The sequence below is a fragment of the Dromiciops gliroides genome, chromosome 4 (assembly GCF_019393635.1).
Source record: "Dromiciops gliroides isolate mDroGli1 chromosome 4, mDroGli1.pri, whole genome shotgun sequence".
Taxonomy (NCBI): Eukaryota; Metazoa; Chordata; class Mammalia; order Microbiotheria; family Microbiotheriidae; genus Dromiciops; species Dromiciops gliroides.
In genome coordinates this window covers 103829404-103850642 of record NC_057864.1, presented here as the reverse complement: position 1 = coordinate 103850642, position 21239 = coordinate 103829404, and the positions used below count along the sequence as shown (strand labels likewise).

The 21239-nt window shown below is 45.1% G+C and overlaps 1 protein-coding gene across 14 annotated transcripts in view; it reads right to left on the bottom strand.

Annotated features, from left to right (window-relative positions):
* Nucleotides 1-1560: 1560 nt before the first annotated feature.
* NFASC (neurofascin) overlaps nucleotides 1561-21239 on the bottom strand; it is a 256804-nt gene continuing 237125 nt past the window's right edge. For all 14 annotated transcript variants that reach the window (XM_043963346.1, XM_043963350.1, XM_043963348.1 and 11 more), the window contains 3 exons: nucleotides 15983-16114; nucleotides 12253-12322; nucleotides 1561-7657 (listed from right to left, as the gene is read on the bottom strand). In XM_043963346.1, the coding sequence (XP_043819281.1) occupies nucleotides 7426-7657; nucleotides 12253-12322; nucleotides 15983-16114 (434 nt within the window). In that variant the 3' untranslated portion in view covers nucleotides 1561-7425. The remainder of the gene's footprint in view (nucleotides 7658-12252; nucleotides 12323-15982; nucleotides 16115-21239) is intronic.

The following is a 21239-nucleotide window of genomic DNA, read 5'->3' as shown; positions in this document are numbered from 1 at the left end:
TATGTATTGTTGGGAAAGCTAGGGACCAGAGATGTTAAGTGACCCTTCTCAGGTCTCACGGCAAGTCAGGTGAAGTCAGTATTAGAAACAAGATCTCCAGACTGGAAGTCTGTTGTCCTTTCTATTGGTATCAGCTCTCAAGGTTTTACTCTGTGCAAAGGACTTTTGGAGGGTGATTAAACCCAGATGGTAGGAACAAATCATGTGGCATTTGTGGGGGGCAGTATGTCTCACTAAAGGGAATCTTCTGTTTTGTAATCTGAGTTCGTCCAATATTTCCAATTACCCCCTAGTTAGGCATTGTAGACACATTGTAGGCATTGTAGCCCCAGGATCTTCCCCAAAACAGGGTAAATCTTTTTTTTTAACCAGTTTACATCACAGGGGAAGAAGGAAGAGGATGCTAGAGAATATAATATGGCTTTTCTCTCCTATTCTAGAAAATCAGGCCTGGAAAATACCTTTAAAATTATCCCGTTAAGCCACTTTATTTTACACATGAGAAAGCTTGGTTAAAGTTTTTATCCAAAGATTAGATAAAGGCATAACAGTTATGTGTCTTGAATTTGAGGATGACCCGAAGCTAGGATGGATGGCTCATACTTTAGGTGACAAAAATCAGGATTTGATAAGGTCCTGACAAGTTAGAACACTGGGCCAAATTGAGTAACATGAAATTTAATATAATAATTGATATAATAACTTGATTTAATAGAATCACAATAATTTAATAAGATTTTTAATGTAAAGTCTTACACTTGAGTTAAAAAATTCATTTCATAATAGGAGATTGAGGAGGCATAGGTAGAAAGCACTTTATTTGAAAAAAAGAACTGGAGCCACTTTGGGTGGATGACAAACTCAGTCTGAATCGACGGCAGCCAAAAAGTCTTCATATGGTTTTAGAGACAGCATTTTAAGGAAGGCACGTTGTCTCCTCTTAGCTTACTACAATGGAAAGTACACTCAACTCAGCCTTTAAAACATTTCTTGGCACTCTTGGGTATGTCTTTGTCTCCCGAGGCATTTACTAGCCAGATTTTGCTGCTGATTGGCACAGAATCTTTGACTGGCATCATTTCTGACCTGGATCATTTGGATCCACTTTACACAGCCTGGTTGCCCACCTTCAGTTCACCATATTGGTGCTCCACACCTGATTGTCTTTAAATACTGCAGCTCAGAGCCCCAAATCTCAAGGGAATCCACTGGGCTCAGTGTCCCTGATAGCAGGGAACACTGGTGTACAGCACCATGCTTGCCCTCTGAGTTGAGACTTAAGATAGCCTAGTATTGTATTCTGGTTCTGCTCCTAACTTCCTTCACTGCCTCGGATAAGACAGGTGACTTTTTAAAGACTCAGTTTCCTAATCTATTAAATGAGTAGGCTGGACTAAGCCAATCTGAAGATCCTTCTATCTCTGCTGTTCTATCGTTCAATATCTGAGTACTGAAGGTTTACAGGCACCATACATGTGGAACATCTCCATTAATACCCTAACATCCCCTCATTGGTCTAAAGGGGCAAAAAAAAAAAAAAGACAAACTCGGTGTAGGAAGTCTGTTTTGAACAATTTTTATTATACGTTTAGTGTTCTCTATACAAAAAAAATCAATTGGGTTTTTTTTTACAGTGATTCCAAAAAAAATCTGAATAATTTGGCCTTTTCATTGCTCATGCAGTCAGTTTATAAGTCCATGAATTAAACGGTTCTCCATGGCCCAGAAATCTTCCCTGCTGTAGGTCACTCGTGACAGCCTCTGATACTCATCTACTGCTGACAAAGTTGGTTAATGCAAAATAACTCAGAAAAAAGGGGAAAAATGTGTATGTGAGAGGCGTTAAAATGAGGTCTGCCATGGAAGGTTAAATATTTAATGAATGAAAAAAAGACCAGACAGATGGGAGGGAGTGGGAGGCTGAAGGATACTACTGGGGAAAACTTCTTCCCCAGCAGAGAACCAATGAGAATTTGCAGTGCAAAGAGGTGGGGAGAAAGAGAAGCCCAGTAGGCTTCAATGGGGAGGCAGAGAGGAAAAGGACAAAGGAGAAGAGACACCATAGGCAGAAGGAGTGAGCAGCAAGGGCTGCAGGGACCCGTGAAGAATATAACAGGCCCTGTGATAGGTGACTGGTATTCCAAACAAGAGGAGCTCATGGAGAAGTTGGCAAAGAAGGTGGCCAGGCAGAGGGACAACACTGACTGAGGAAATCTCTTTCTGGGAGCAGAAAAAGACACAGGGACAGGTTCATCCATTTGCGTATGTGTGTGTGTGTGTGTGTGTGTGTGTGTGTGTGTGTGTGTGAAAAGAAAAGGGTTGATAACACACAAAACTCTGAATGTCTTTTCCCAGATTTTTGTGTTTATTGCTTAACTGAAGTCTTTTTGTCTTGTGCTGACTGGCTGGAGTGGCCCAGTGCAGAGCATCCCACTGCCCCTCAGCTCCCTGCTGGCACAAGCACAGAATGACTGGAGGCCTACCCTTGGAGCGTAATGTATAAGGAGGGCTGGATATGTAACAGAACAAAAGATGTCACCTTAGAATGAACCCCAACATGGTGGATGAAGTCCATGGTGTGCCCTCCGCAGCCAAATGACCAGTTCATTTTTTCCTCTTTAAGCCATTTTACTTATTCATTCTATTCTGTTGTCCAGGGAGGGTCCCAAATGCAAAGTTGGGTTAGCCATGAGTTGTGAGAGAATGAAATAAAATTTCTAGAATCAGAAGATTCCTATCTGCAATCCATCCTTCGGAGGGGAAAGTCCATTTAGGTAGGAAATGTCTGGCCATCAGGGTCCAACTGGAATAAAGGGCTTCTTCAAATCAGGTGAAGCTGGCAACCTTTATCCAGGTCCATCCTTGATGGAATATCCACATAATACTGATGTGATGTAAGCAGGGCACAGGTCCTAGGGTATGGCTGGGGCCCCTGGGACCTCTCCACTGCCTGAACCTATCTCAGTGAACACTGCTCTTAAACAGAAGAGAACACATTAGTCCATGGGCCTTGCCAAATGGTTTATATGTGGGCCACTGTTGAGTCTGGTGACAACTGGCCCCTTCTGAATGCCTTGGTTTGAGCGAGGCGAGGGCTCCTGAGGCTTCCTGGAGGTGAGTTCTGTGTGTCCTTCCTCCTGACATTTCAAGTTCTTGGAGTCATTCATCCCACACATTACAGCTGTATCCTGACTTGGAGAGTCTTGCCAGGATCCCTTACTTCTCTCAAAGGCACACTTCCCCTAAACTGGGCTTCGTAGAAGGTAGGGCCTAGGTCTTATGCAAACTCCCCTACCTCCTCCAGCACCTGGCAGAGTGCTCTGCACCCAGTATAGGTATTTTTAAAAGGTTTGTGTTAGGGACCGGTGGGGGGGGGCGGAGGAAAGCTCTGGAATTGGAGTCAGGATAACAGGGTCACTGAAACCCTGGATTAGACACATAGGAGCAGTGGGATTAGACACTGTGAGAATTTAGGCAAGCCATTTCTCTGGGTCTCAGTCTGCTCATCTGGAAAATGAGGATATCACATTAGATGATCTCCAAGCTCCCTTCTGAGTGCTAAATGACTTTATTGGGTTTTCTATGTATCTGTGTTTTGGGAAGAAAAAGGGACTTAATATTGGCTAAAGTGTGGGCTGGGGCGGGGCCCAAGGGAAACCTGGATGCCAATCCAAAATCCAGGTCTCTGGCAAAGATGTACCCCTCATCCCCCAAAGATCTGGGTATTGGCAAAGGATTCTGATCCATGAGGGTCAATTCATACAATATGGATGGATCTACTTCTCCTTGAGTCCTGTGGTTCTCCATGTGGACTGGATGACAGATACCCCAGGCCATCAGAATGTAAAGGCCTAATAGCCTTATCTCAAGAGATTGGATACTCAGTTGGGATGGGCAAAGGCCTGGGATGAGTTAAGCCGGGTTCTCCTTTCAGCTTGACCTCAATTAAAACACAAGACAAGACAGCAGATTCCTCTTTCTCTTCTCCCCCTCTCACACATACTCTAGCCAAAAAACCACAAAGCTTTCCATGGTAAGGCTGGGAGACCCAGAGAAGGAACAGATCAGCACCTCTTGCCACTACAGTATCCATGGGTTACCTCTAAAATCTCTTGGGGAGAGGGATGAGGCACAAGGAGTTCTATTAACTTGATCAAGGTGGCCAGGCATTTCCTCTAGGAAGGGAACCCAGGGGTTCCCTTACACCCACTCTCCTGATCACCTTCAGTCTTGTTTTAACAAGGAGTTCTGCATGTCCTCTCTGGGCTCTTCCCTAGGGCTTGGAGCCAAAGAGCTATTAAGCTTCCACACGATGCACTGTGGTCAACAATTCAATACCCACTTTGTTCAAAGACAGAGGAAGTCACAGCCCTTGTGGTCTAGAGGTGAGGATAAACAGCCTTGTGATGGGACTGCAGCACAGCCAATTTGGGAGGGGAGGGAACAAGACCTGGGTCGTCAAATTTGGCTTTCCTCCCCAACAGTGAGCCTGATGTTGATACTGCTGAAGCCCTGGCAAGGTAACCAACATTCCCACACCCACCCCCACCCCCAATCCCAGCCAGACTGGCTGGCTGAAGCACCTGGTTTTAGTTTTATTTGTTTTAAATTGTTGTGGTTATTGTTGTTGTTGTGTTTTCTTCTAAACTCCTGGCACCTGCTGTAGTTACGTCTTCTGATGGTTGCTTGAGAGACCCAACCCAGCAGTGAACGCTGGCCAATACTATTTGCCTGCTGAACTGGGGCTGATGCCAGCATGGGGTTGTACCTGACCTGGTGATCCCTGATGCTCTGCTTCCCAGAGGCAGCTGCCCACACTGCGGGTGCCCTGCCCTGCCCCTGGTGAGCCCATGTGCTGTATGGATTTGATGAAGCACATGAAGCATGGGTCAGTCAGCTGGGTGGAGAGAGAACACTTGCTCCCCCAGCAGCAGGCTGAGTCTCCAACCTCGAATAGGCATCTCACAAACAATTTGAAGTGGGACAGCACCTTTATTACCTCGGCAGTCGGGGAAATCAAGGCTGTTGGAACACTAGAACAGGGGACCAAAGGAGACTTTGGTCTTTTCTTCCCTCAAGGTCCTTGCTAGAAAGGTTCTTAAATAGTCCCATGGGGATACTTTCCTCTGGAGGAAGACATCCTTCCCTTTGGGGTGCCCCATGCTTCCAACAGAATGGCCTGTTACCTCTATGTAGGAGCAAAGGAGGCCCTGAATTTGCTTCCCCCAGCCTTTTGCCCTGCCCCATTTCAACACCAGAGAGCGTCTTCCTATGAAAATAGGTCTCGTGCTATAGCAGTCCAGTCCATGGGGCATCTGATCGCTCTCAGGTTTGAATAATGCACCCAGCCTAGCTCTCTGCTATGTTTCCCTACCTGCCCTGTTGGCACAGGACAGTTTAAGCTTCATCTGAATTATTTTTACATCACACAAAGTAATTTTGTTGTTAATACCTTTGGGGCTTGGAGATGTGGCAAATGTCACTGAGAAACAATGTATCTGGAAGGTTTAGCCTTGTCACCATTGAGGTTCTTTCACCAACCAGTGGCTACTACTTGATCCATGACAGGTGAAATATCAACATCCTCTGGAGATAAGCTACAGCTACAGAACAGGTCTGCAGGACTGCGCACCCTCTCGCTGTATCACGCACACAGGCTAGGGAACTTTGGTTTTTAAAAAATGCGCTCGGTGGGGACCACAAAGGCAGCACCGTCACTCAGTACTGCTGGTGGGAAAATGACTCCACTCACCATTGGTCCAGGGCGGGCACTGAGTGGTCATTTCTTCTTCTGCTATGAAGCATTGCATAGGTGGCCGGATTCTCCATGAGTCTGATGCCTCAGGGGCATGGGGGCTTGCAGCGAGGGACCGGGAACCCCGGACCTCCGAGGATAGCCGGGAGCTGGGTAAGGCATAGGAAGAACATCGCAATGAGAGGGATTCCTATCTGGGCAGAGGTGGTAGAGTGCTGTTAGTATTGTTACCTTAGGTTCTTCTGATATGTAAATACCCCAACAGAAGGATAACACCAGTTCTGTCTCAGGGGGGAACAGACTTGTTGGCTGAGGCCTTTCAGTAACCCACCAGCGACCACCATCCGCATGACATGTAACATGTGAGTCATGATACCCTCCTGAACAGGGAGCATGGAGATGATATCCAGCACATTGGAGAGGAACAAGGGAAAGCCGTCTCACACGTCTCCAACTGGCCAAGCTTATGGATGTTATTCTGCTGGGACAAGGTGCAGTCTCCTCCGGGGTAGCCGTGCTGGACTCTTTCTCATCTACTTCCAGGTCAGGGGGCAACTTCAGTATCTTGGTTGTTCTCCTTCTACTCTTCTGTCAAATCTGGAGCTTTACTAGGGGGAGAGGAGGAAAGCCAAAACCCAAAGCCTGCTTCCTTCTGTTCCTTTTTGAGGCCCAAACACTCCTACCTTCCTCAGGTACCCAGACCTAGGCTTTACATCTAGCTAGACCTGGTCACAGCAGTCAAAGGCCTTCCATTCAAGCACCACCTTCTTTTTCCTGCAGTCCAAGACCTCTTCTTCAGGATAAAAGGAACTCCACGTGATTTCGAGGTGGGTGGGGAAGTATAGCCCCACCTCATAAGGGAGTGGTCGCAAGATGTGTACCCAGCTCCCAACACGAGCCAGAGAGAGGCTCGAGACCCTCCTCACCCTCCCTCTGTCCAAAAATACTGTTGTTTTGCAGAAAGAAGGCGGGCCCAGGTTGGTGTGGACAAAGGCTGAAGAGGAGGGGGCAGGGGGAGGCGCACATATGGCCAGAAAGGCATCCTTTGGAAATGAAGGGGCTCAGAAGTGTCTGAATACTAGAGATTCTCTGTCCTGTTGCCGATTGATCCTTTTGCCAGTCTCTTTCTGCTCTCTGGGGAGGGGTCATCCCTCCATTCTCTTCCAGGGATTGACCTCCAAAAGAAAAACAAAAGTGGAAACCTTTTTTGGAAGAGAACTAAGGGGATGGTATGGGGTAGGGTATGAAGGAGAGAGGTACCATAGGTGAAATGTTGCCAAATAACTTGTGTGCATATTGGGGGTAAGGTGGAGGGGACAGGGACGGTTGGGTTCTGAAAGCTCACGTTGGTTATTTGACTGAACCCCAGGAACCTGTTCCCTTCTGGCTCAGCTCAAGTCTGGTCTCCAGCTCTGTGATCACCCTGTTGGCACCCGGGGGGTGGGGTAGGGGGAGGGAGGGGAGAGGAAGGGGGAGAGGCTTTGCTGTTGGCTGGGCTGTCACAGGTCCACTCGGCTCAGCTGATCCCCTGACACTGGCGTCTCTGATTGCCATGCTGTCCCTCATCCCTTTGGGTGGTGGTGGTTTAGTAGTCAGTCTGCAGTGGGTTTTTTTCCTCCCGCTTCCCCTCCCCCCCCTTGACTAGAGTGGCTGTGTCTATATGGGCCGAGCTATGCCAGGGAGTAGATGGCATTGACAGGCGATGTGGCCTCTGAGCTTTCATTCCCTTCTGTCTCTTCCTTGTCCTTTTTGACTGTGTATTGGCCAATGAAAGATCCATCCTCATTAAACTGTCCTTCTCCCCCCTCGCCATAGTCCACCAGGCTGTCGTCGCTCTCTTGCTGCTTGATGGTGCCATCCAAGGATGTCTGGCTTCCTTGTAGGGGCTTGTTATCCTCATCACTGGCAGGGGTGGGAGAGGGGCAGACAGAGAGGGAAGGGGGCAGAAGGAGATAGAGTGTTAGAAGTGGAGTCCAAGCTGAGAATTCCCTACATAAGTCCATTAGCAAGTGTTCATTAAGTACTTACTATGTGCCAGGCATGGGGGTCATAGAAAGAAGATCAAAACAGTCCCTGCCCTCAAGGAGCTTACATTCTAATTAATGGGGGAAACAACATGCAAATACCTAGGTACATATAAAATATATAAAGTTAGATGACCTGCTTCCCACTGAATTCCCACACTGGCTTATGGAATGGATGTCAAGCAATTACAGTGTGTATATCTGGGGCACCCCATTTCTGGAAAGAGGAACTATGGTTTGTTCAGAAGGGGTAAGGCAAGAACTGAATCCAGCTACAGGAAATAAGAAAGAAGCAGGAACCCAGGGCCTGAAAGAAATAAAATCTCCCATGCCTCTTCCCTTGGACCACAACATTGCTATTTTTGGAGAGTTCCGTTAGGTGGCTGAGAGATAGAGGCATCTGTAGCCAATGGAAAACGAGTAGCCAACATGTCCCAGTTAGACGAGTGACTGTGATACTGTGTCACAAATATAAAAGATTTGGCAAAGTAAATTAGTATGATATTAGGGAAACTGACCTCCAGGGTCACATTACAATTTGGGGGTTGGGGAGAACTTCCGTCTCCATAAAACTGTTTCTGATGCTCTCCCCATCTGACTATGAATTGCTCCCCTGTACCTCTCCCCCCGCCAATGGTATGTTATATAGAATTGGGTAGAGAATAGGCCATGTGGCTATTCCTGACCCTGATTCCATTTCCCTAAGTTAAAAGCAACTCTGAGGCAGAGAGGTGGTAGATTAGGAGTAGGGAAGGGAGAAAGGAGAACAAATCTTTTTCACGTCTTAGCTTCTTGAAAGTTGGGTCCTGCCAACCCCAGATACTGGAAAGATACCAGATTGTGGCTGGCCCTTCAGCTTCCTGTGCTTGTACCTTTCAAGAGACCTTCCTGATCCATGTGCTCAGACATGGAGAGGGGGTAGAAATCAAAGAGAGAAGCAGAGAGAAGCAGCATTCCAACTTGCCTGCAAAAGTGAGATCAAGGGTGAACAACCTTTTCTTCCCCATGTTCCTCTCTCTTCTTCCCCCACCCCACTGAAGACTCAGTTTGGCTCTAGGGTACCAATTCTAGCCTGAGTTTGCCCCAGAATGGTAGATGTGGTCAACATATACAATTGGTGGGGGCAGAGGGGTGTTCTGTCCCCAGCTGAGCCTCAGTTTCCTCATCTGTGGAATGAGAAGGTAGGACTAGATGGCTTTAGACATCCCTTCCAGCCCCGGGTCAATGATCCTGTGATCTGGTCAGGGGCTGCCCAAAGAGCAAATATGGCAGAGGATACTTGGTTCTATGGCTGGGATTCAACAGATACCATGTGGGGTGAGGGCAGGGGGTTGGCAGAAAAAACAAAGCCAGGCAGCAAGCCAGAAAAAAACACACCCTGTGCTGTTGAAGTGAAAACAGAAAAAACCCAAACCCCTCTGTGCCACCCTTTGGTTCTACCTCTGGGGAGGTTGGGCCTCCCCAAGGGTGTCTGAGGAACATCTGGAGCAGGACAGAAAAGGGGCCTTCACTTTTCAGGGACAGTATGTCCTGGTGGGGAGGATGGGCCTGGGCCCAGAATGCCACGCAGTGAGCTCCTACATGGGGAGGGGGCACCTGCTTTTTCTGATTGTTGACTTGCCAGCGAGTCCCCTGATGGTAGCTTTGTGCATTGAGGTTGCCTATGGTTGTCTGGGCAGATGAGGTGCAGCATAAAAGAAGGTGAGAAGAGGAAGGCATGAGGAAAAGGAAAGGGGATGAACTCTCCTGTTGTGACCTTGGGCAAGTCATTGGTCCTCAAGTTAATAATTTATTTATAAAATGAGAAGGTTGGACTAAATGATTTCTAATGTTGTTTCCAGCTTTAAGTCAGGATTTTATATCAAGAGGTAGCCCACTGAGGGCAGGCTTTGTGGGCACCCTATGCAAATGCATTAGACAGAACAATTCCTCACATTTCTGTAGCACTCTAAGGTTAATGCCTTTGCTAAAGCAAGGCAATGACATTGGTAGTGCAGGATTTAATTTCCATTTTGCCTTGAGGAAACTGAGGCACAGAGAAGTCAGATTACTAACCCTTAGTTTCCTCATCTTTAATATGGGGATAATAACAGGGCTGTCTGAGGATCAAATGAAATAACCCATGTAACAGACACCCTTTCCAAATCTTATAGTGTCCTATAAACACTTACTATTATTCCTATGCTGCCTCACTCTTTCCCACTGCTTATCTGATGAGGGACACACTAATTGCCAATAATCTGTATTCTAGTCAGACTTGTTTATATCTTGTCAGCATCACAGTGGGGTTGGCTGCCGGTGAGACAACATTCCAAGTCAGTCTTGTTTAAGCGTAGATTTTTCAAGCTGGAAGAAACCCAAGTGATTATCTGGTCCATCCTCTTCACTTTACAGCTGAGTGAGCTTGGACAGAGGAAATGATTTGTCCAAGGTCATACAGCATGCTGGTCTCACAAGAGGACAAGAATGCAGGTTTCCAGTGCTACCACATTTTATATATGTGTGTGTGTGTGTGTGTGTGTGTATATATATACACACACATATATATACACATATACACACATATACACATACATATATATATACACATATACACATACATATATATACACATATACACATATACACATACATACACAGATACACACATACATATACATACATACATACATACATATAAAATGAAGGTTAAGTGACTTGCCCAGGGTCACACAGCTAGTATGTGTCAAGTGTCTGAGGCCGGATTTGAACTCAGGCCCTCCTGAATTCAGGGCTGGTGCTTTATCCACTGCACCACCCAGCTGCCCCACACAACATTATATTTTTGTCTAGCAGCTGTGAATCTTCCCCATGTCCCACCCTGCAAGGACCATCTGTCTCAAGGTTGTTTCCAGGACTCGGCCGGCTGCTGTATACCTCTGATGGGCTAAATGTTCTCTAAGGTTTCATCTAGTGTTGAACCCCACAATTCTAGAATTCCAAGTCACTATTAGTCAGAGTCAAGCCAAGGAGGGTAGGTTCTGTCCAAATTGTTTTGGACAGCACCATGCGCAAGAGGGTAATTAATTCATGCTTTTGGATGAAGATGAGACTAATGCTAATTCATATTTATAAAGAAAGCCACCCTCTCCCCTAAACTTGATGCTCCACTCAAAGATATGCTCCAGGAAGGAGTTCTGAAGGTTGTGCTCATCACAAGAGGCAAATGCCTGAACTGAGGTCAGGAAGGAGAGTAGACAAACCTTGCCTCTTTGAAGGCTGCTCTCTTTTTAAAGGATACTGGCTCCCAAATGGGGAGTTTCCAATCTTTCTAGAGCTCAAAAGGCATCTTTTTTTTTTTTAAGTGAGGCAATTGGGGTTAAGTGACTTGCCCAGGGTCACACAGCTAGTAAGCATTAAGTGTCTGAGGCTGGATTTGAACTCAGGTACTCCTGACTCCAGGACCAGTGCTCTATCCACTGCACCACCTAGCTGCCCCTCAAAAGGCATCTTGATGACAGAGAAAAGGGGTTTAGTGTCTCATTTTTATCACTGTTGGGGCTCTTTAAGATGACAATTCAAATAAATCAACATTTATCAACTGCTATGTGTCTGGAACTTTGCTAGGCCCTGGAAATACAAGCCTACATTATCCTAAGCATATAATGTCTAGGTTATACTATAACCTCTCTTATGGAATCACCAGGTTTGGCACTAGGATTGGAGGGGAGGAATGTTTAGTATAATAAAAGTCTTCATTCATATAATGCAGGCAATGTTTGCAAACTCCTTACTTGGATCAAAAAAGAGGATCATGGGATTTATAGTGGGAGGAACTTGAGAGATCATTGAGCGTGGAACTTCATTTGACTGATCAAACAATCAAGCAAGCATTTATTAAATACCTACTATGTAAAAAAATATTAAAAAATAGCTACTATGTTCTGGGCACTGTGTCAGACACTGAGGGCACAAATCCAAAGGATGACACAAAGCCTGCTTTTAAAGATCAAGTGACTTGCCCGAGGTCACACAGGTAGCAAGTTGTAGGGCTGGGATTCAAACCTAGCTATCCTACCTCCTAGTAGGGCTCATCACTTGTTTCTGATCTGGAATGTGGAAGTGCCTTCAATCTTCCATCTATATAGGGGTGAGGTCCTGGGTAGTGTCTCCCAGAGGGTGCTGCCTTGTCCTAAGGAATTAAGATGAGCAGGCTCTCTGAGCAAACTCAGTATCACTTGTCCTTTTCTCAAGGTGTTATCAAAGAGGACAGAGATAAAAGCCTTATCAGAGAGAAAATCTGCTTGGTGTCTTTTTAGCAAATCTGTATAGTTCTCTTAAAGAGACAAGGGGAGGTTGGGAGGAAAGGACAGGATGATGGGTGAGGGAAGACGATGAGAGCCGTGGAGATGAGAGAGAGAGAGAGAGAGAGAGAGAGAGAGAGAGAGAGAGAGAGAGAGAGAGAGAGAGAGAGAGAGAGAAGAGAAAGCCTACCTGTAATCAAAAGAACCATCCTCTTCCTTCTGGTCTTCAGGGTCAAGGGGAACATCTTTCTTTTCTCGAACTGCAATCAGCAATTGAAGCAGAGTCAGACACAATGCATGGGACACATGCTGTAGGGTGACCGTGCTCCTGGCCACACAGCACGTGGTTTGTCTTACTTTCCAAAGAATTTTCACATAATAAGTATCACATAATGGGATCTTCACAATAGCCTTCTGGGGGCAGGTATCAACTTTATTTTACAGAAGAGGAAACAAACTCAAGGAGAGGAAGTAATGGTCCAGGCCTCCTGATTCCCATCTAGTCATCCTTTGACTGGACCCATCAAGCAACCATCAGGCATTTATTAAACACATACTGTCTACTAGCCACTGTGGATATAATACCCAAAATGAAATAATCCTTGTTTAGACTGCAGCAGGAAGACAGGGAAGTTGTCTTTAGATCTTCTTTCTGAGAGAAATTTATCGGAGTTCTTTAAAGAAGTCATCTGTAGGGGCAGCTAGGTGGCGCAGTGGATAGAGCACTGGCCCTGGATTCAGGAGGACCTGAGTTCAAATCTGACTTCAGACACTTAACACTTACTAGCTGTGTGACCCTGGGCAAGTCACTTAACCCCAATTGCCTCACTAAAAAAAAAAAAAATTAAAAAAAAAGTCATCTGTGAATATTGTACTATAAGAAATGGCAAACAGGACAGTTTCAGAAAGGCCTGGAAATCCTTATATGAACTGAAGTATGAGCAGAACCATGAGAACCTTGTGCACAGAGACAGCAATATTGTTTGACCTTTTTCTTTTTCTTTTTCTTTGGTGAGGCAATTGGGGTCAAGTGACTTGCCCAGGGTCACACAGCTAGTAAGTGTTGAACTCAGGTCCTCCTGAATCCAAGCCACTGTACCACTTAGCTACCCCCAGCAATATCGTTTGATGAAGAACTATGAATGCCTTAACTATTGTCAGCAACACAATGATCCAAGACAATCCTCCCAAAGGACTGTGGATGAAACATACCATCCACCTCCAAAGAAAGAACTTATATTGATTGAACACAGACTGAAGCATGCTATTTTTCACTTTCTTTTTTTCATCTTTTCTTTTATACATTTTCTTGTACAAAATTACCAACATGGTAATGTTTTATATAATTGCACATATATAACCTACATCTGATTGCTTAACACCTCAGGGAGGGATAAAATTTGGAACTCAAAACTTTAAATAAAAATATTTATTTAAAAAAAGAATTCATCTGTGTATGGGTCCTTTAGACCTTTAGACCAACTGAATCCTGCCTTGGGGACACGGAGGTGAAATCAGTGATTCCACCTATATCTTTTTGTTTGTTTGTTTTATTTTTGTTTTCCACCTACGTCTTGCTGTCAAACTAAAGACCTGGTTAGTGAATCAGTCAGTCAATCAAAAGGCATTCGCTTTTTGGCCTGCTTTGTGCCAGGCACTGTATCTTGGAATAAAAAGACAAAAAAAAAATGAAACAATCTCTAATCTCAAGGAGCTTACATGTTCTTTCAAAAGGAGAAAAATGCTCATTGGCAAATATTCTTTGTCCTGTCCCACCTACCCAGATCACTTTTGGACTCACCTGATCCACTCCAACCTAACCAGCATTTATGAAGTAGTGGGCGGAACAGTGGACAGAGCGGTGGGCTTGGAAGGAGGAGAAGTCCTCTTCATGAGTTCCTATCTGGCTTCAGACACTAGCTGTATGACCCTAGGAAAGTCATTTAACCCTATTTGTCTCAGTTTCCTCATATGTAAAAGGAACTGGAGATGAAAATGGCAAGCCACTCTAGTGTTTTTGCCAAGAAAACCCCAAATGGGGTCATGAAGAGTTGGGTGGGGCTGAACAACAACAAGCTATTAGCAAAGCACTGGATAAGGACAAAACCAAAAACCAGTCCTTGCCTTCAAGAAGATAATATTTTCGGGGCAGCTAGATGGCGCAGTGGATAGAGCACTGGCCCTGGATTCAGGAGTACCTGAGTTCAAATCCGGCCTCAGACATTTAACACTTACTAGCTGAGTGACCCTGGGCAAGTCACTTAACCCCAATTGCCTCACCAAAAAAAAAAAAAAAAAAAAGAAGATAATATTTTCTACTAAGATCAGATGCAGAACTCTTTAGAAGCTCAGAGCTTATTTGGGCAGCAGGACTGAAATAAATAGGAGAGTCTGTTGCTATTGCCTTTGGTTTTCATGGAACACTGGGGAAGGCTCAGTATCTGTTGGAGATGAATGCTGTTGTGCTTCTAGAGAATGGAAGGAATAGAAGGGATACTATTGGACAGCAGGGGATTAGGGGCTTGAAGAGATTCCTATATTGCTCCTCTTTGATGCATATATCATGTAATGTTGTATACTATAGTTAACTGGGTATCCTATCCCCTTTCTACATAAGAATCCCAAGGACAGGAACGATCAAAATCTCATGCCTAGCACAGTGCACTAAATAAATATCTGAAATGGAATTCGTTTTGAAGCTCAATGGGATTTTCCTAGCCAATGCAATTTCTTACACGGTCATAGGGTCAGAGACTGAGAGCTGGCAGGGACCAGCCATCCATCCCATCATTCCAGATCTTGCCCGCCCTTCCCCTGACAGATGTCTGTCTCCTGAAGGTTGAGAGAGCCTTATATCCTGAGTAGCAAAGTCGGTGGAATATATATGGAGCCTGTCACTCTAGTTTGTTTCCACTGGAAGAGCTCAAAGCCCACACTCACCCCTTCGACACTGCAGTGAGGAAGCAAATGTCCATTGGGCAAGGAAGATTGGGGCACCTGAAGCACTAAATGAGTGGCTCCTCTCCCCTTTCTACTACTTCTTATCTTCCAGGCATCCTCTATCCCTGCATACTAGAGAGCTGGTGAGTGCTTGATGGAGTCTCTCCTCCAGAGAATCCCTCATGTTCTCAAGCCCCCAGAAGTCATTCTCCCTCTTCTCCCTTATTCTCTCTTTTCTCTCTCTCCTCCCTCTTTCTCTCTTACTGCCTCTCCATCTCTCTCCCTTTCTCTCTCACTCACATACCCCCCTCCCCTAGCCTTTTCTCTCTCTGCCTCCCTCTCTTTCTCTCTCCCTTTGTCTTTCTCTCGCCTTCTCCTCCCCTGCCTCCCCTCCCCTTATCTCCCTTCCTCCTCCTCTTTTCCTCTCTCTCACCTTCCTCCTCCCCTCCCCCTCTATCCCCTTCCTCTCCTCCCTCTCTCTCCCTTTCCTCTCTGTCTCTTTCTCTGTCTCTGTGTCTCTGTCTGTCTGTCTGTCTCCTTCCCTCTCCTCCCCCTCTCCTCCCCCTTTCTTCCTTTCCCCTTTTAGGTCTTAATGATATTCAAGATGAAATAAAGCTAATTCACTAACAGATGGGGGTGGGGGATGGGAGAAGAAAGGTCATTCCTAACGGGAATTGGTCATCTCCCCCTTCCCCCTAGGCTGCCTGAACCTCTTTGACAGCCCACCTTAGGCGAACTTAATTAACTCAAGTGCTTTCTGGCTGCCCTTAGATTCAGACATTAGACAGGAGGGCCATATTTTCTTGTTCAGCAAGGCTGGGCTCGTTGAGACAGCTGAGCTCCCCTGGATCTAGCAAGCTGGGGGATCTTGTTGGCTTACAGGAAAGCTTGATTGCTTCCCGTCTAGCCTGCCTTCCCTTTCCCGCCATGGGGGAGGGGGTGGGGGTGGTGCTTTGTTGCTTTTTCCTTGGGCCTCTTACCTGGGTATTTCCCTCCTCTACTTCTTTTGATGAAGCAAACGATGAGCAGGATCAGCACCAGCAAAGCAATCGCACACATGAGGCCGATGAACCATCCCTGGGTGGCGATGTCCACCTGGTTCTTGGTGAATGCTGGTGGGGAGAAAGGACAGGAGGGTGGGGGAATATCAAAAGAAAGCAAGTTAATAGTATCTGAGTAGAGAACTTGGGGAGGAAAACAGAGATAAGACTCATCCAATAATCCATGTGGATGCTTTCTCTTGGAGACTAAAGCTAGGGGTTGCCCAGTCTGCTGGCCCAAAGTACCCATCAAAGAAAATATCTATTAAAGGAATAAAGAAAAAAATCCATTAAAGAGCTGAGGTCAAAGAATGAGGAAAAGAGCCAAAAGAAAGGGAAGGTGCCAGGTTGGGGCAGCTGGAATAAGAAGCAGAAAGTGGAGCAGGACCTGGGGACAGCATGGAGTTAGGGGTGGTATTGTCCAAGAAATGGCACAGGTCTGCAGTGGAAAATGTGGGCACCCCAGCCTGGTGTGGAGTGAGGGCACTCAGGAAGAAGGCCAGAGGTGCGCTGATGGCAATGAGGCCTAATGAAGATCCAGGGCAAAGAGGCACAGTTCTAGAAAACTTCCCACTGGGGACAGTGATATTCACAATTCACATTCATATGGGTCCTCCAGGTCAGTGAAATACTTTCCTCACAACACCCCTGTGAGGTAGGTAGAACAAGCATTGTCAACCCCATTTTACAGATGAGGAAACTGAGAGGTGAAGTGACTTGCCCATGATCACATATCTAGTGATAATAAAAAAGCTTATATTCAATAAAACTTTAAGCTTTACAAATCCCTTTGACTTAAATCCCATTTGATGCTCACAACAATCCTTTGAGGTAGGTTGAGCTAATTTTCTCCCATCCATTTTTACATAAGAACCCAAGTCTCAGACATTTGGAGTGAGATGACCAGGTCACACAGCTAGGCAAACAGCAGAGCTGGGATTTGAACCAGGATGTCATGGTTCCAAGTTCAGGGCATTTTCCAACACACTAGTCACTGAGCACCAAGAAAGCCAGTGATCCGGAGGCTGTGGCTCAAAAGCCTACTCCAGTGGCACCTATGAACAGTGCTCCCAGAGCTAACTCGTTACACTAGGGAGGTGAGAGGGTCACCAACTTTTTCTTGCATTCAGACTCTTGCCTGGATGAGTGAGAGGCTCTACCTTGGTGAGTTTCTGTGTCTTTGACAAGCTCACAATTTCCTTGAAGTATAGTGTCTAGTATGCTGATAGGGGTTCATAGTGGGGGGCCTATTGGATTTTAAAAAATGGCTAGGCAGGGGCTCTGTCTACTTAACTCACCCTCTGTCAACCATGACTTATTATCACTCATGAAAAGACCCTTAATCAGGGCTCTTTGACTGATTGAGCCTCCTACTGACAAAGATTTGGTGTGAGGGGAGTTACAGTTCTTCCTGGTGACCCTGACCCCCAAAACACACTTCTGTGGTTTTCTTCATTTGTAGGAGACCAATTTAAATTATTTCAAGTCCTACCCCTGCCACACACAAACCTACACGAGTGGGTTGGGTTTGGTAGAGGCCCTCCCATTCAGGTTGGCATATCTTGGTGTAGTGGAAGGAATGTTGGATCTGGAGTTAGAGGAATTGGGTTTGAATCTCAGCTCTGATAGTCCCTATCTGTGTGACCTTAGACAAGTCACTTAACCTGTATGAGCTGGTTTCCTCTGTAAATTGGGGGAGCTGGACTGGATGATCTTCCAGATTTAATTCTATGACCCTATCATTCTTTTGTAATCCATATGAAAGGCACAAATCAGACAGTCACAAGTTCCATGACCTAAGAACCCATTGGCACTTTGTCTGAAAATCAGAGGGCTGATTGGATTGGGATCTGGGGCCATTCACCCACCAACTAGCCCACAGACCAAAGCACCAGAGCAACTTGCCCTGGTACTCAACCTATCATGGCAACGATGACTTTCTTGAGGACTAGGAGATCAGGGAGGAAATGGGACAGTTACAGAGGAGACACAGGGCTACCCCAGCATGCAGAAATTCCCAGGCCAAGCTAGTCTCATGCAACTGAGCAACATTTCAGATATGTGGATGGCTATGGTCAGTATCCCATATTGTCCCCACAAGGTGAACTGGGGAAGTGGATCTTCAAATCTCTAAAAGGCCCAGTTGCTTAGAACATCTTGGGATGACAGAGCGGTAGTACTCTATCCCAATATGATCTATTACTTGGATTGGGGTAGAAAGTACCCTCTAAGTTAGATCATTCAGCATCTCTACTCTACCCAGTATTTCCTAGTTAAACTAGATTTTTTCCACTTTGAAGTCTACTTTGGTGTTGTTGAACCCTTCCTACCTGTGACCTTTCATGGAGCCATTATCACCACTACCCAGCTACCTCTCATTGACTTGGCAGCACAAGCTTCCTAGTGGTTACTCCAAACTCAATCTCACCTCCTACTTCCTGGAAAAGATTGAAACCATCTGGACTGAGTTCCAGGGTCTTCACTTCAACACATCATTGTCCCCAAAGAGGAGTCTTCTTTTCTCTCTCAAGCCAACTCCTCTAACTAGGTCCTGGACTTCTATCTTCCCACCTGTTCATGAATCCTGTTTTCACAAACACCCCGTTGCCTTGATTTTCTTTCACTCTTTTTATGGCTTTTCCCCTTATGTTTTCCAATAGGGCTCTAACATATTGAAGGCCCTTTCTGTCTTTTTTTTTTTTTTTGCTGGGCAATGAGGGTTAAGTGACTTGCCCAGGGTCACACAGCTAGTGTCAAGTGTCTGAGGCCAGATTCGAACTCAGGTCCTCCTGAATACAGGGCCAGTGCTTTATCCACCGCACCATCTAGCTGCCCCAAGGACCTTTCATTTTAAATCAAAACAACAATAAAAAACTTCACTTGGCTCTTGGTTAGAGCTACTGCTCAATTTTTCCCTTTTATTGATAAACTTCTTGAACACATGGACTTCACCCATTGCTTCCACACCCTGGTCACCATTCCCTTTTAAATCCCCTGCAATCTGACTTCTGGCCCTACCACTGTCATGATGTTGTTTCATCTCTTTACTGATATCTGATGCTATCAACTCCCCTCCTCCTCCTTCTTGGCTTTCCCTGTTTTCCGTCTTTATTTGTTCTTCCAATCCTTTTTTTGGGGGGGGGAGTTCTCTTCTACCCCCATCTGTGGGTGCTCCCCATTCTTCTCCCTACAAACCCCACTCCTTCCATGAATTCATCCATACTCATGGTTCCAATGACAGTGATAGACAGCATGGCCTAATGGCATAAATGAAAGTTGCTCTGTTCATGTCTGCCTGTGATCCTGGGCAAGTTATTTAAGCCTCTTCGACAACTTTCTAAGACTCTTAAGTTGCACAGTAGGTGGCTACCCACATTGATAGAGGGAGTCACCACAATGGGAGTTCCCTATATCAATGGAATCACAGACCCAGTTAAAAAAATGATGATAGATGACAATGTTTTAAAGCTCACAAAGGGGGCTTTTCATTCATTGGCTCGCTCGATCTCTATACGAATGACATAAATCTGCAGTCCAAGATATATCCTCTTACCAATGCCATTTTTTTTAAAGTCTAGAGGATCTCCCCATTCGGGTGGTGTGTCATCACCTCAAACTCAATATTTTCAAAAATGATTTGATGATCTTCCCTCCTCCATCTCTTTTGCTTCCAAAGTACCCCATTTTTGTCAATATCATTATTCTCCTGGACTGCTAGCCTAGAAAATTCTTTCCCTCTCCTTAATCTCCTGTTATCTAATCTGTTGCCAAATTCTGTTGTTCCCTCCCACCACTTCAAAATGTCTCTCAATGGCTATCTTTTCTCCATTCACAGGACCCACACCTGGACTTTGAACTCTTCTTATCCTTATCTCCTTTCTCTCTAATCCATAATGCATACTCTTGTCAAAATCATCTTTCTAAAATAGCACTGTCATCATGTTACTTGTTACTCAAGCTCCTTCTCTAGAACCTAAAGTGGCTCCCTATTACAAAATATCAACTCTTTCAGTACACTTTCAAAGACCTCCATAATATGATGTCACTCTACATAGTCAACCTAGTTTCTCGCAACATGTCAACAAGCATTCATTCTAACTTCCCAACACAGGCTTGCCATACTAAGGCAGATTGGTATTCTTGTCTTCCACACATGCTAGGTTCATTTCAACCTCTGCCTATTTCTTCCCCAACTGGAATTTGCTCTATCTTCCCCTAATTCTATCCAAATCAATTCTCAAGTATTCTTGAGTTCCAGACCTACATGAAAACTTTCTTTGGCCTCTGCAACTTACAATTACACTTAACATTAATATCAATCTATTGGGCATTGAATTGTTTTTGATTGTTTTAAGAGAGCTAGTTTTATCTTCTTAAGTAGACTAAAAGGTTTAGGAATTAAGGGTTTGTTCAGTATCTTTCAGTCTACCACAGTGCTGGAAACATTGTAAACATTCAGTAAATACATGATGATTAATGGATTCCTCCACACATAACATGATGTAGTGCAAGTCCAACATAACATAGTTCAGCCCTTAATAGAACATTAGCTCAGCCTACCCATGCTGAGCTTATAAAAGGGTTTCCCCACAGTACCTAAGTGAATATGGCCACCCCTCTGCTTAGTGTGAAGGATGATGGTTGATTGCTTCTAACTTCCTGAAGTCTACATGACAAGAACCACTGTTGGTTTGAAGTCAAGACCACAAAGGCAATGAACTGAGGTATAACTTTGATTTATTTGCACACTGAATTGGAAAGGAAAACAGGCCTGTGTTTACAGAAAGCCAGTCCTTCCTTCAAAGCCTCTTCTAGGGGTTGCCTCTACCCTTTGGATATAGTGCCACACTTCAGGGATATATGAAGGAGATGGAAAGACAGAAGCTAGCATCCCATATGGTCCATGGCGCATACATGTAGGAATCAAATCCAGACATATTAAAGTAGTCTAATTAAAGGGCTAGAGAATTCATCTGTGAGCTCTGGATCTATCCCTATATTTGGCTTCCTAAAGAGGAGAAGCTGCTATAAGGTAAGCTTTCCATAGATTCAAGTATGAAAAGGAACTTAAGATGATCTCACATCTTGGGCTCCAACAATTTTCATAAGAAAATCCAGTGTAAGTAAATCTGAATGCTGGTACCAAATTTAGTGGATTAATTCCATTTATTTAAAGATTACAAACCCAATGCAAGAA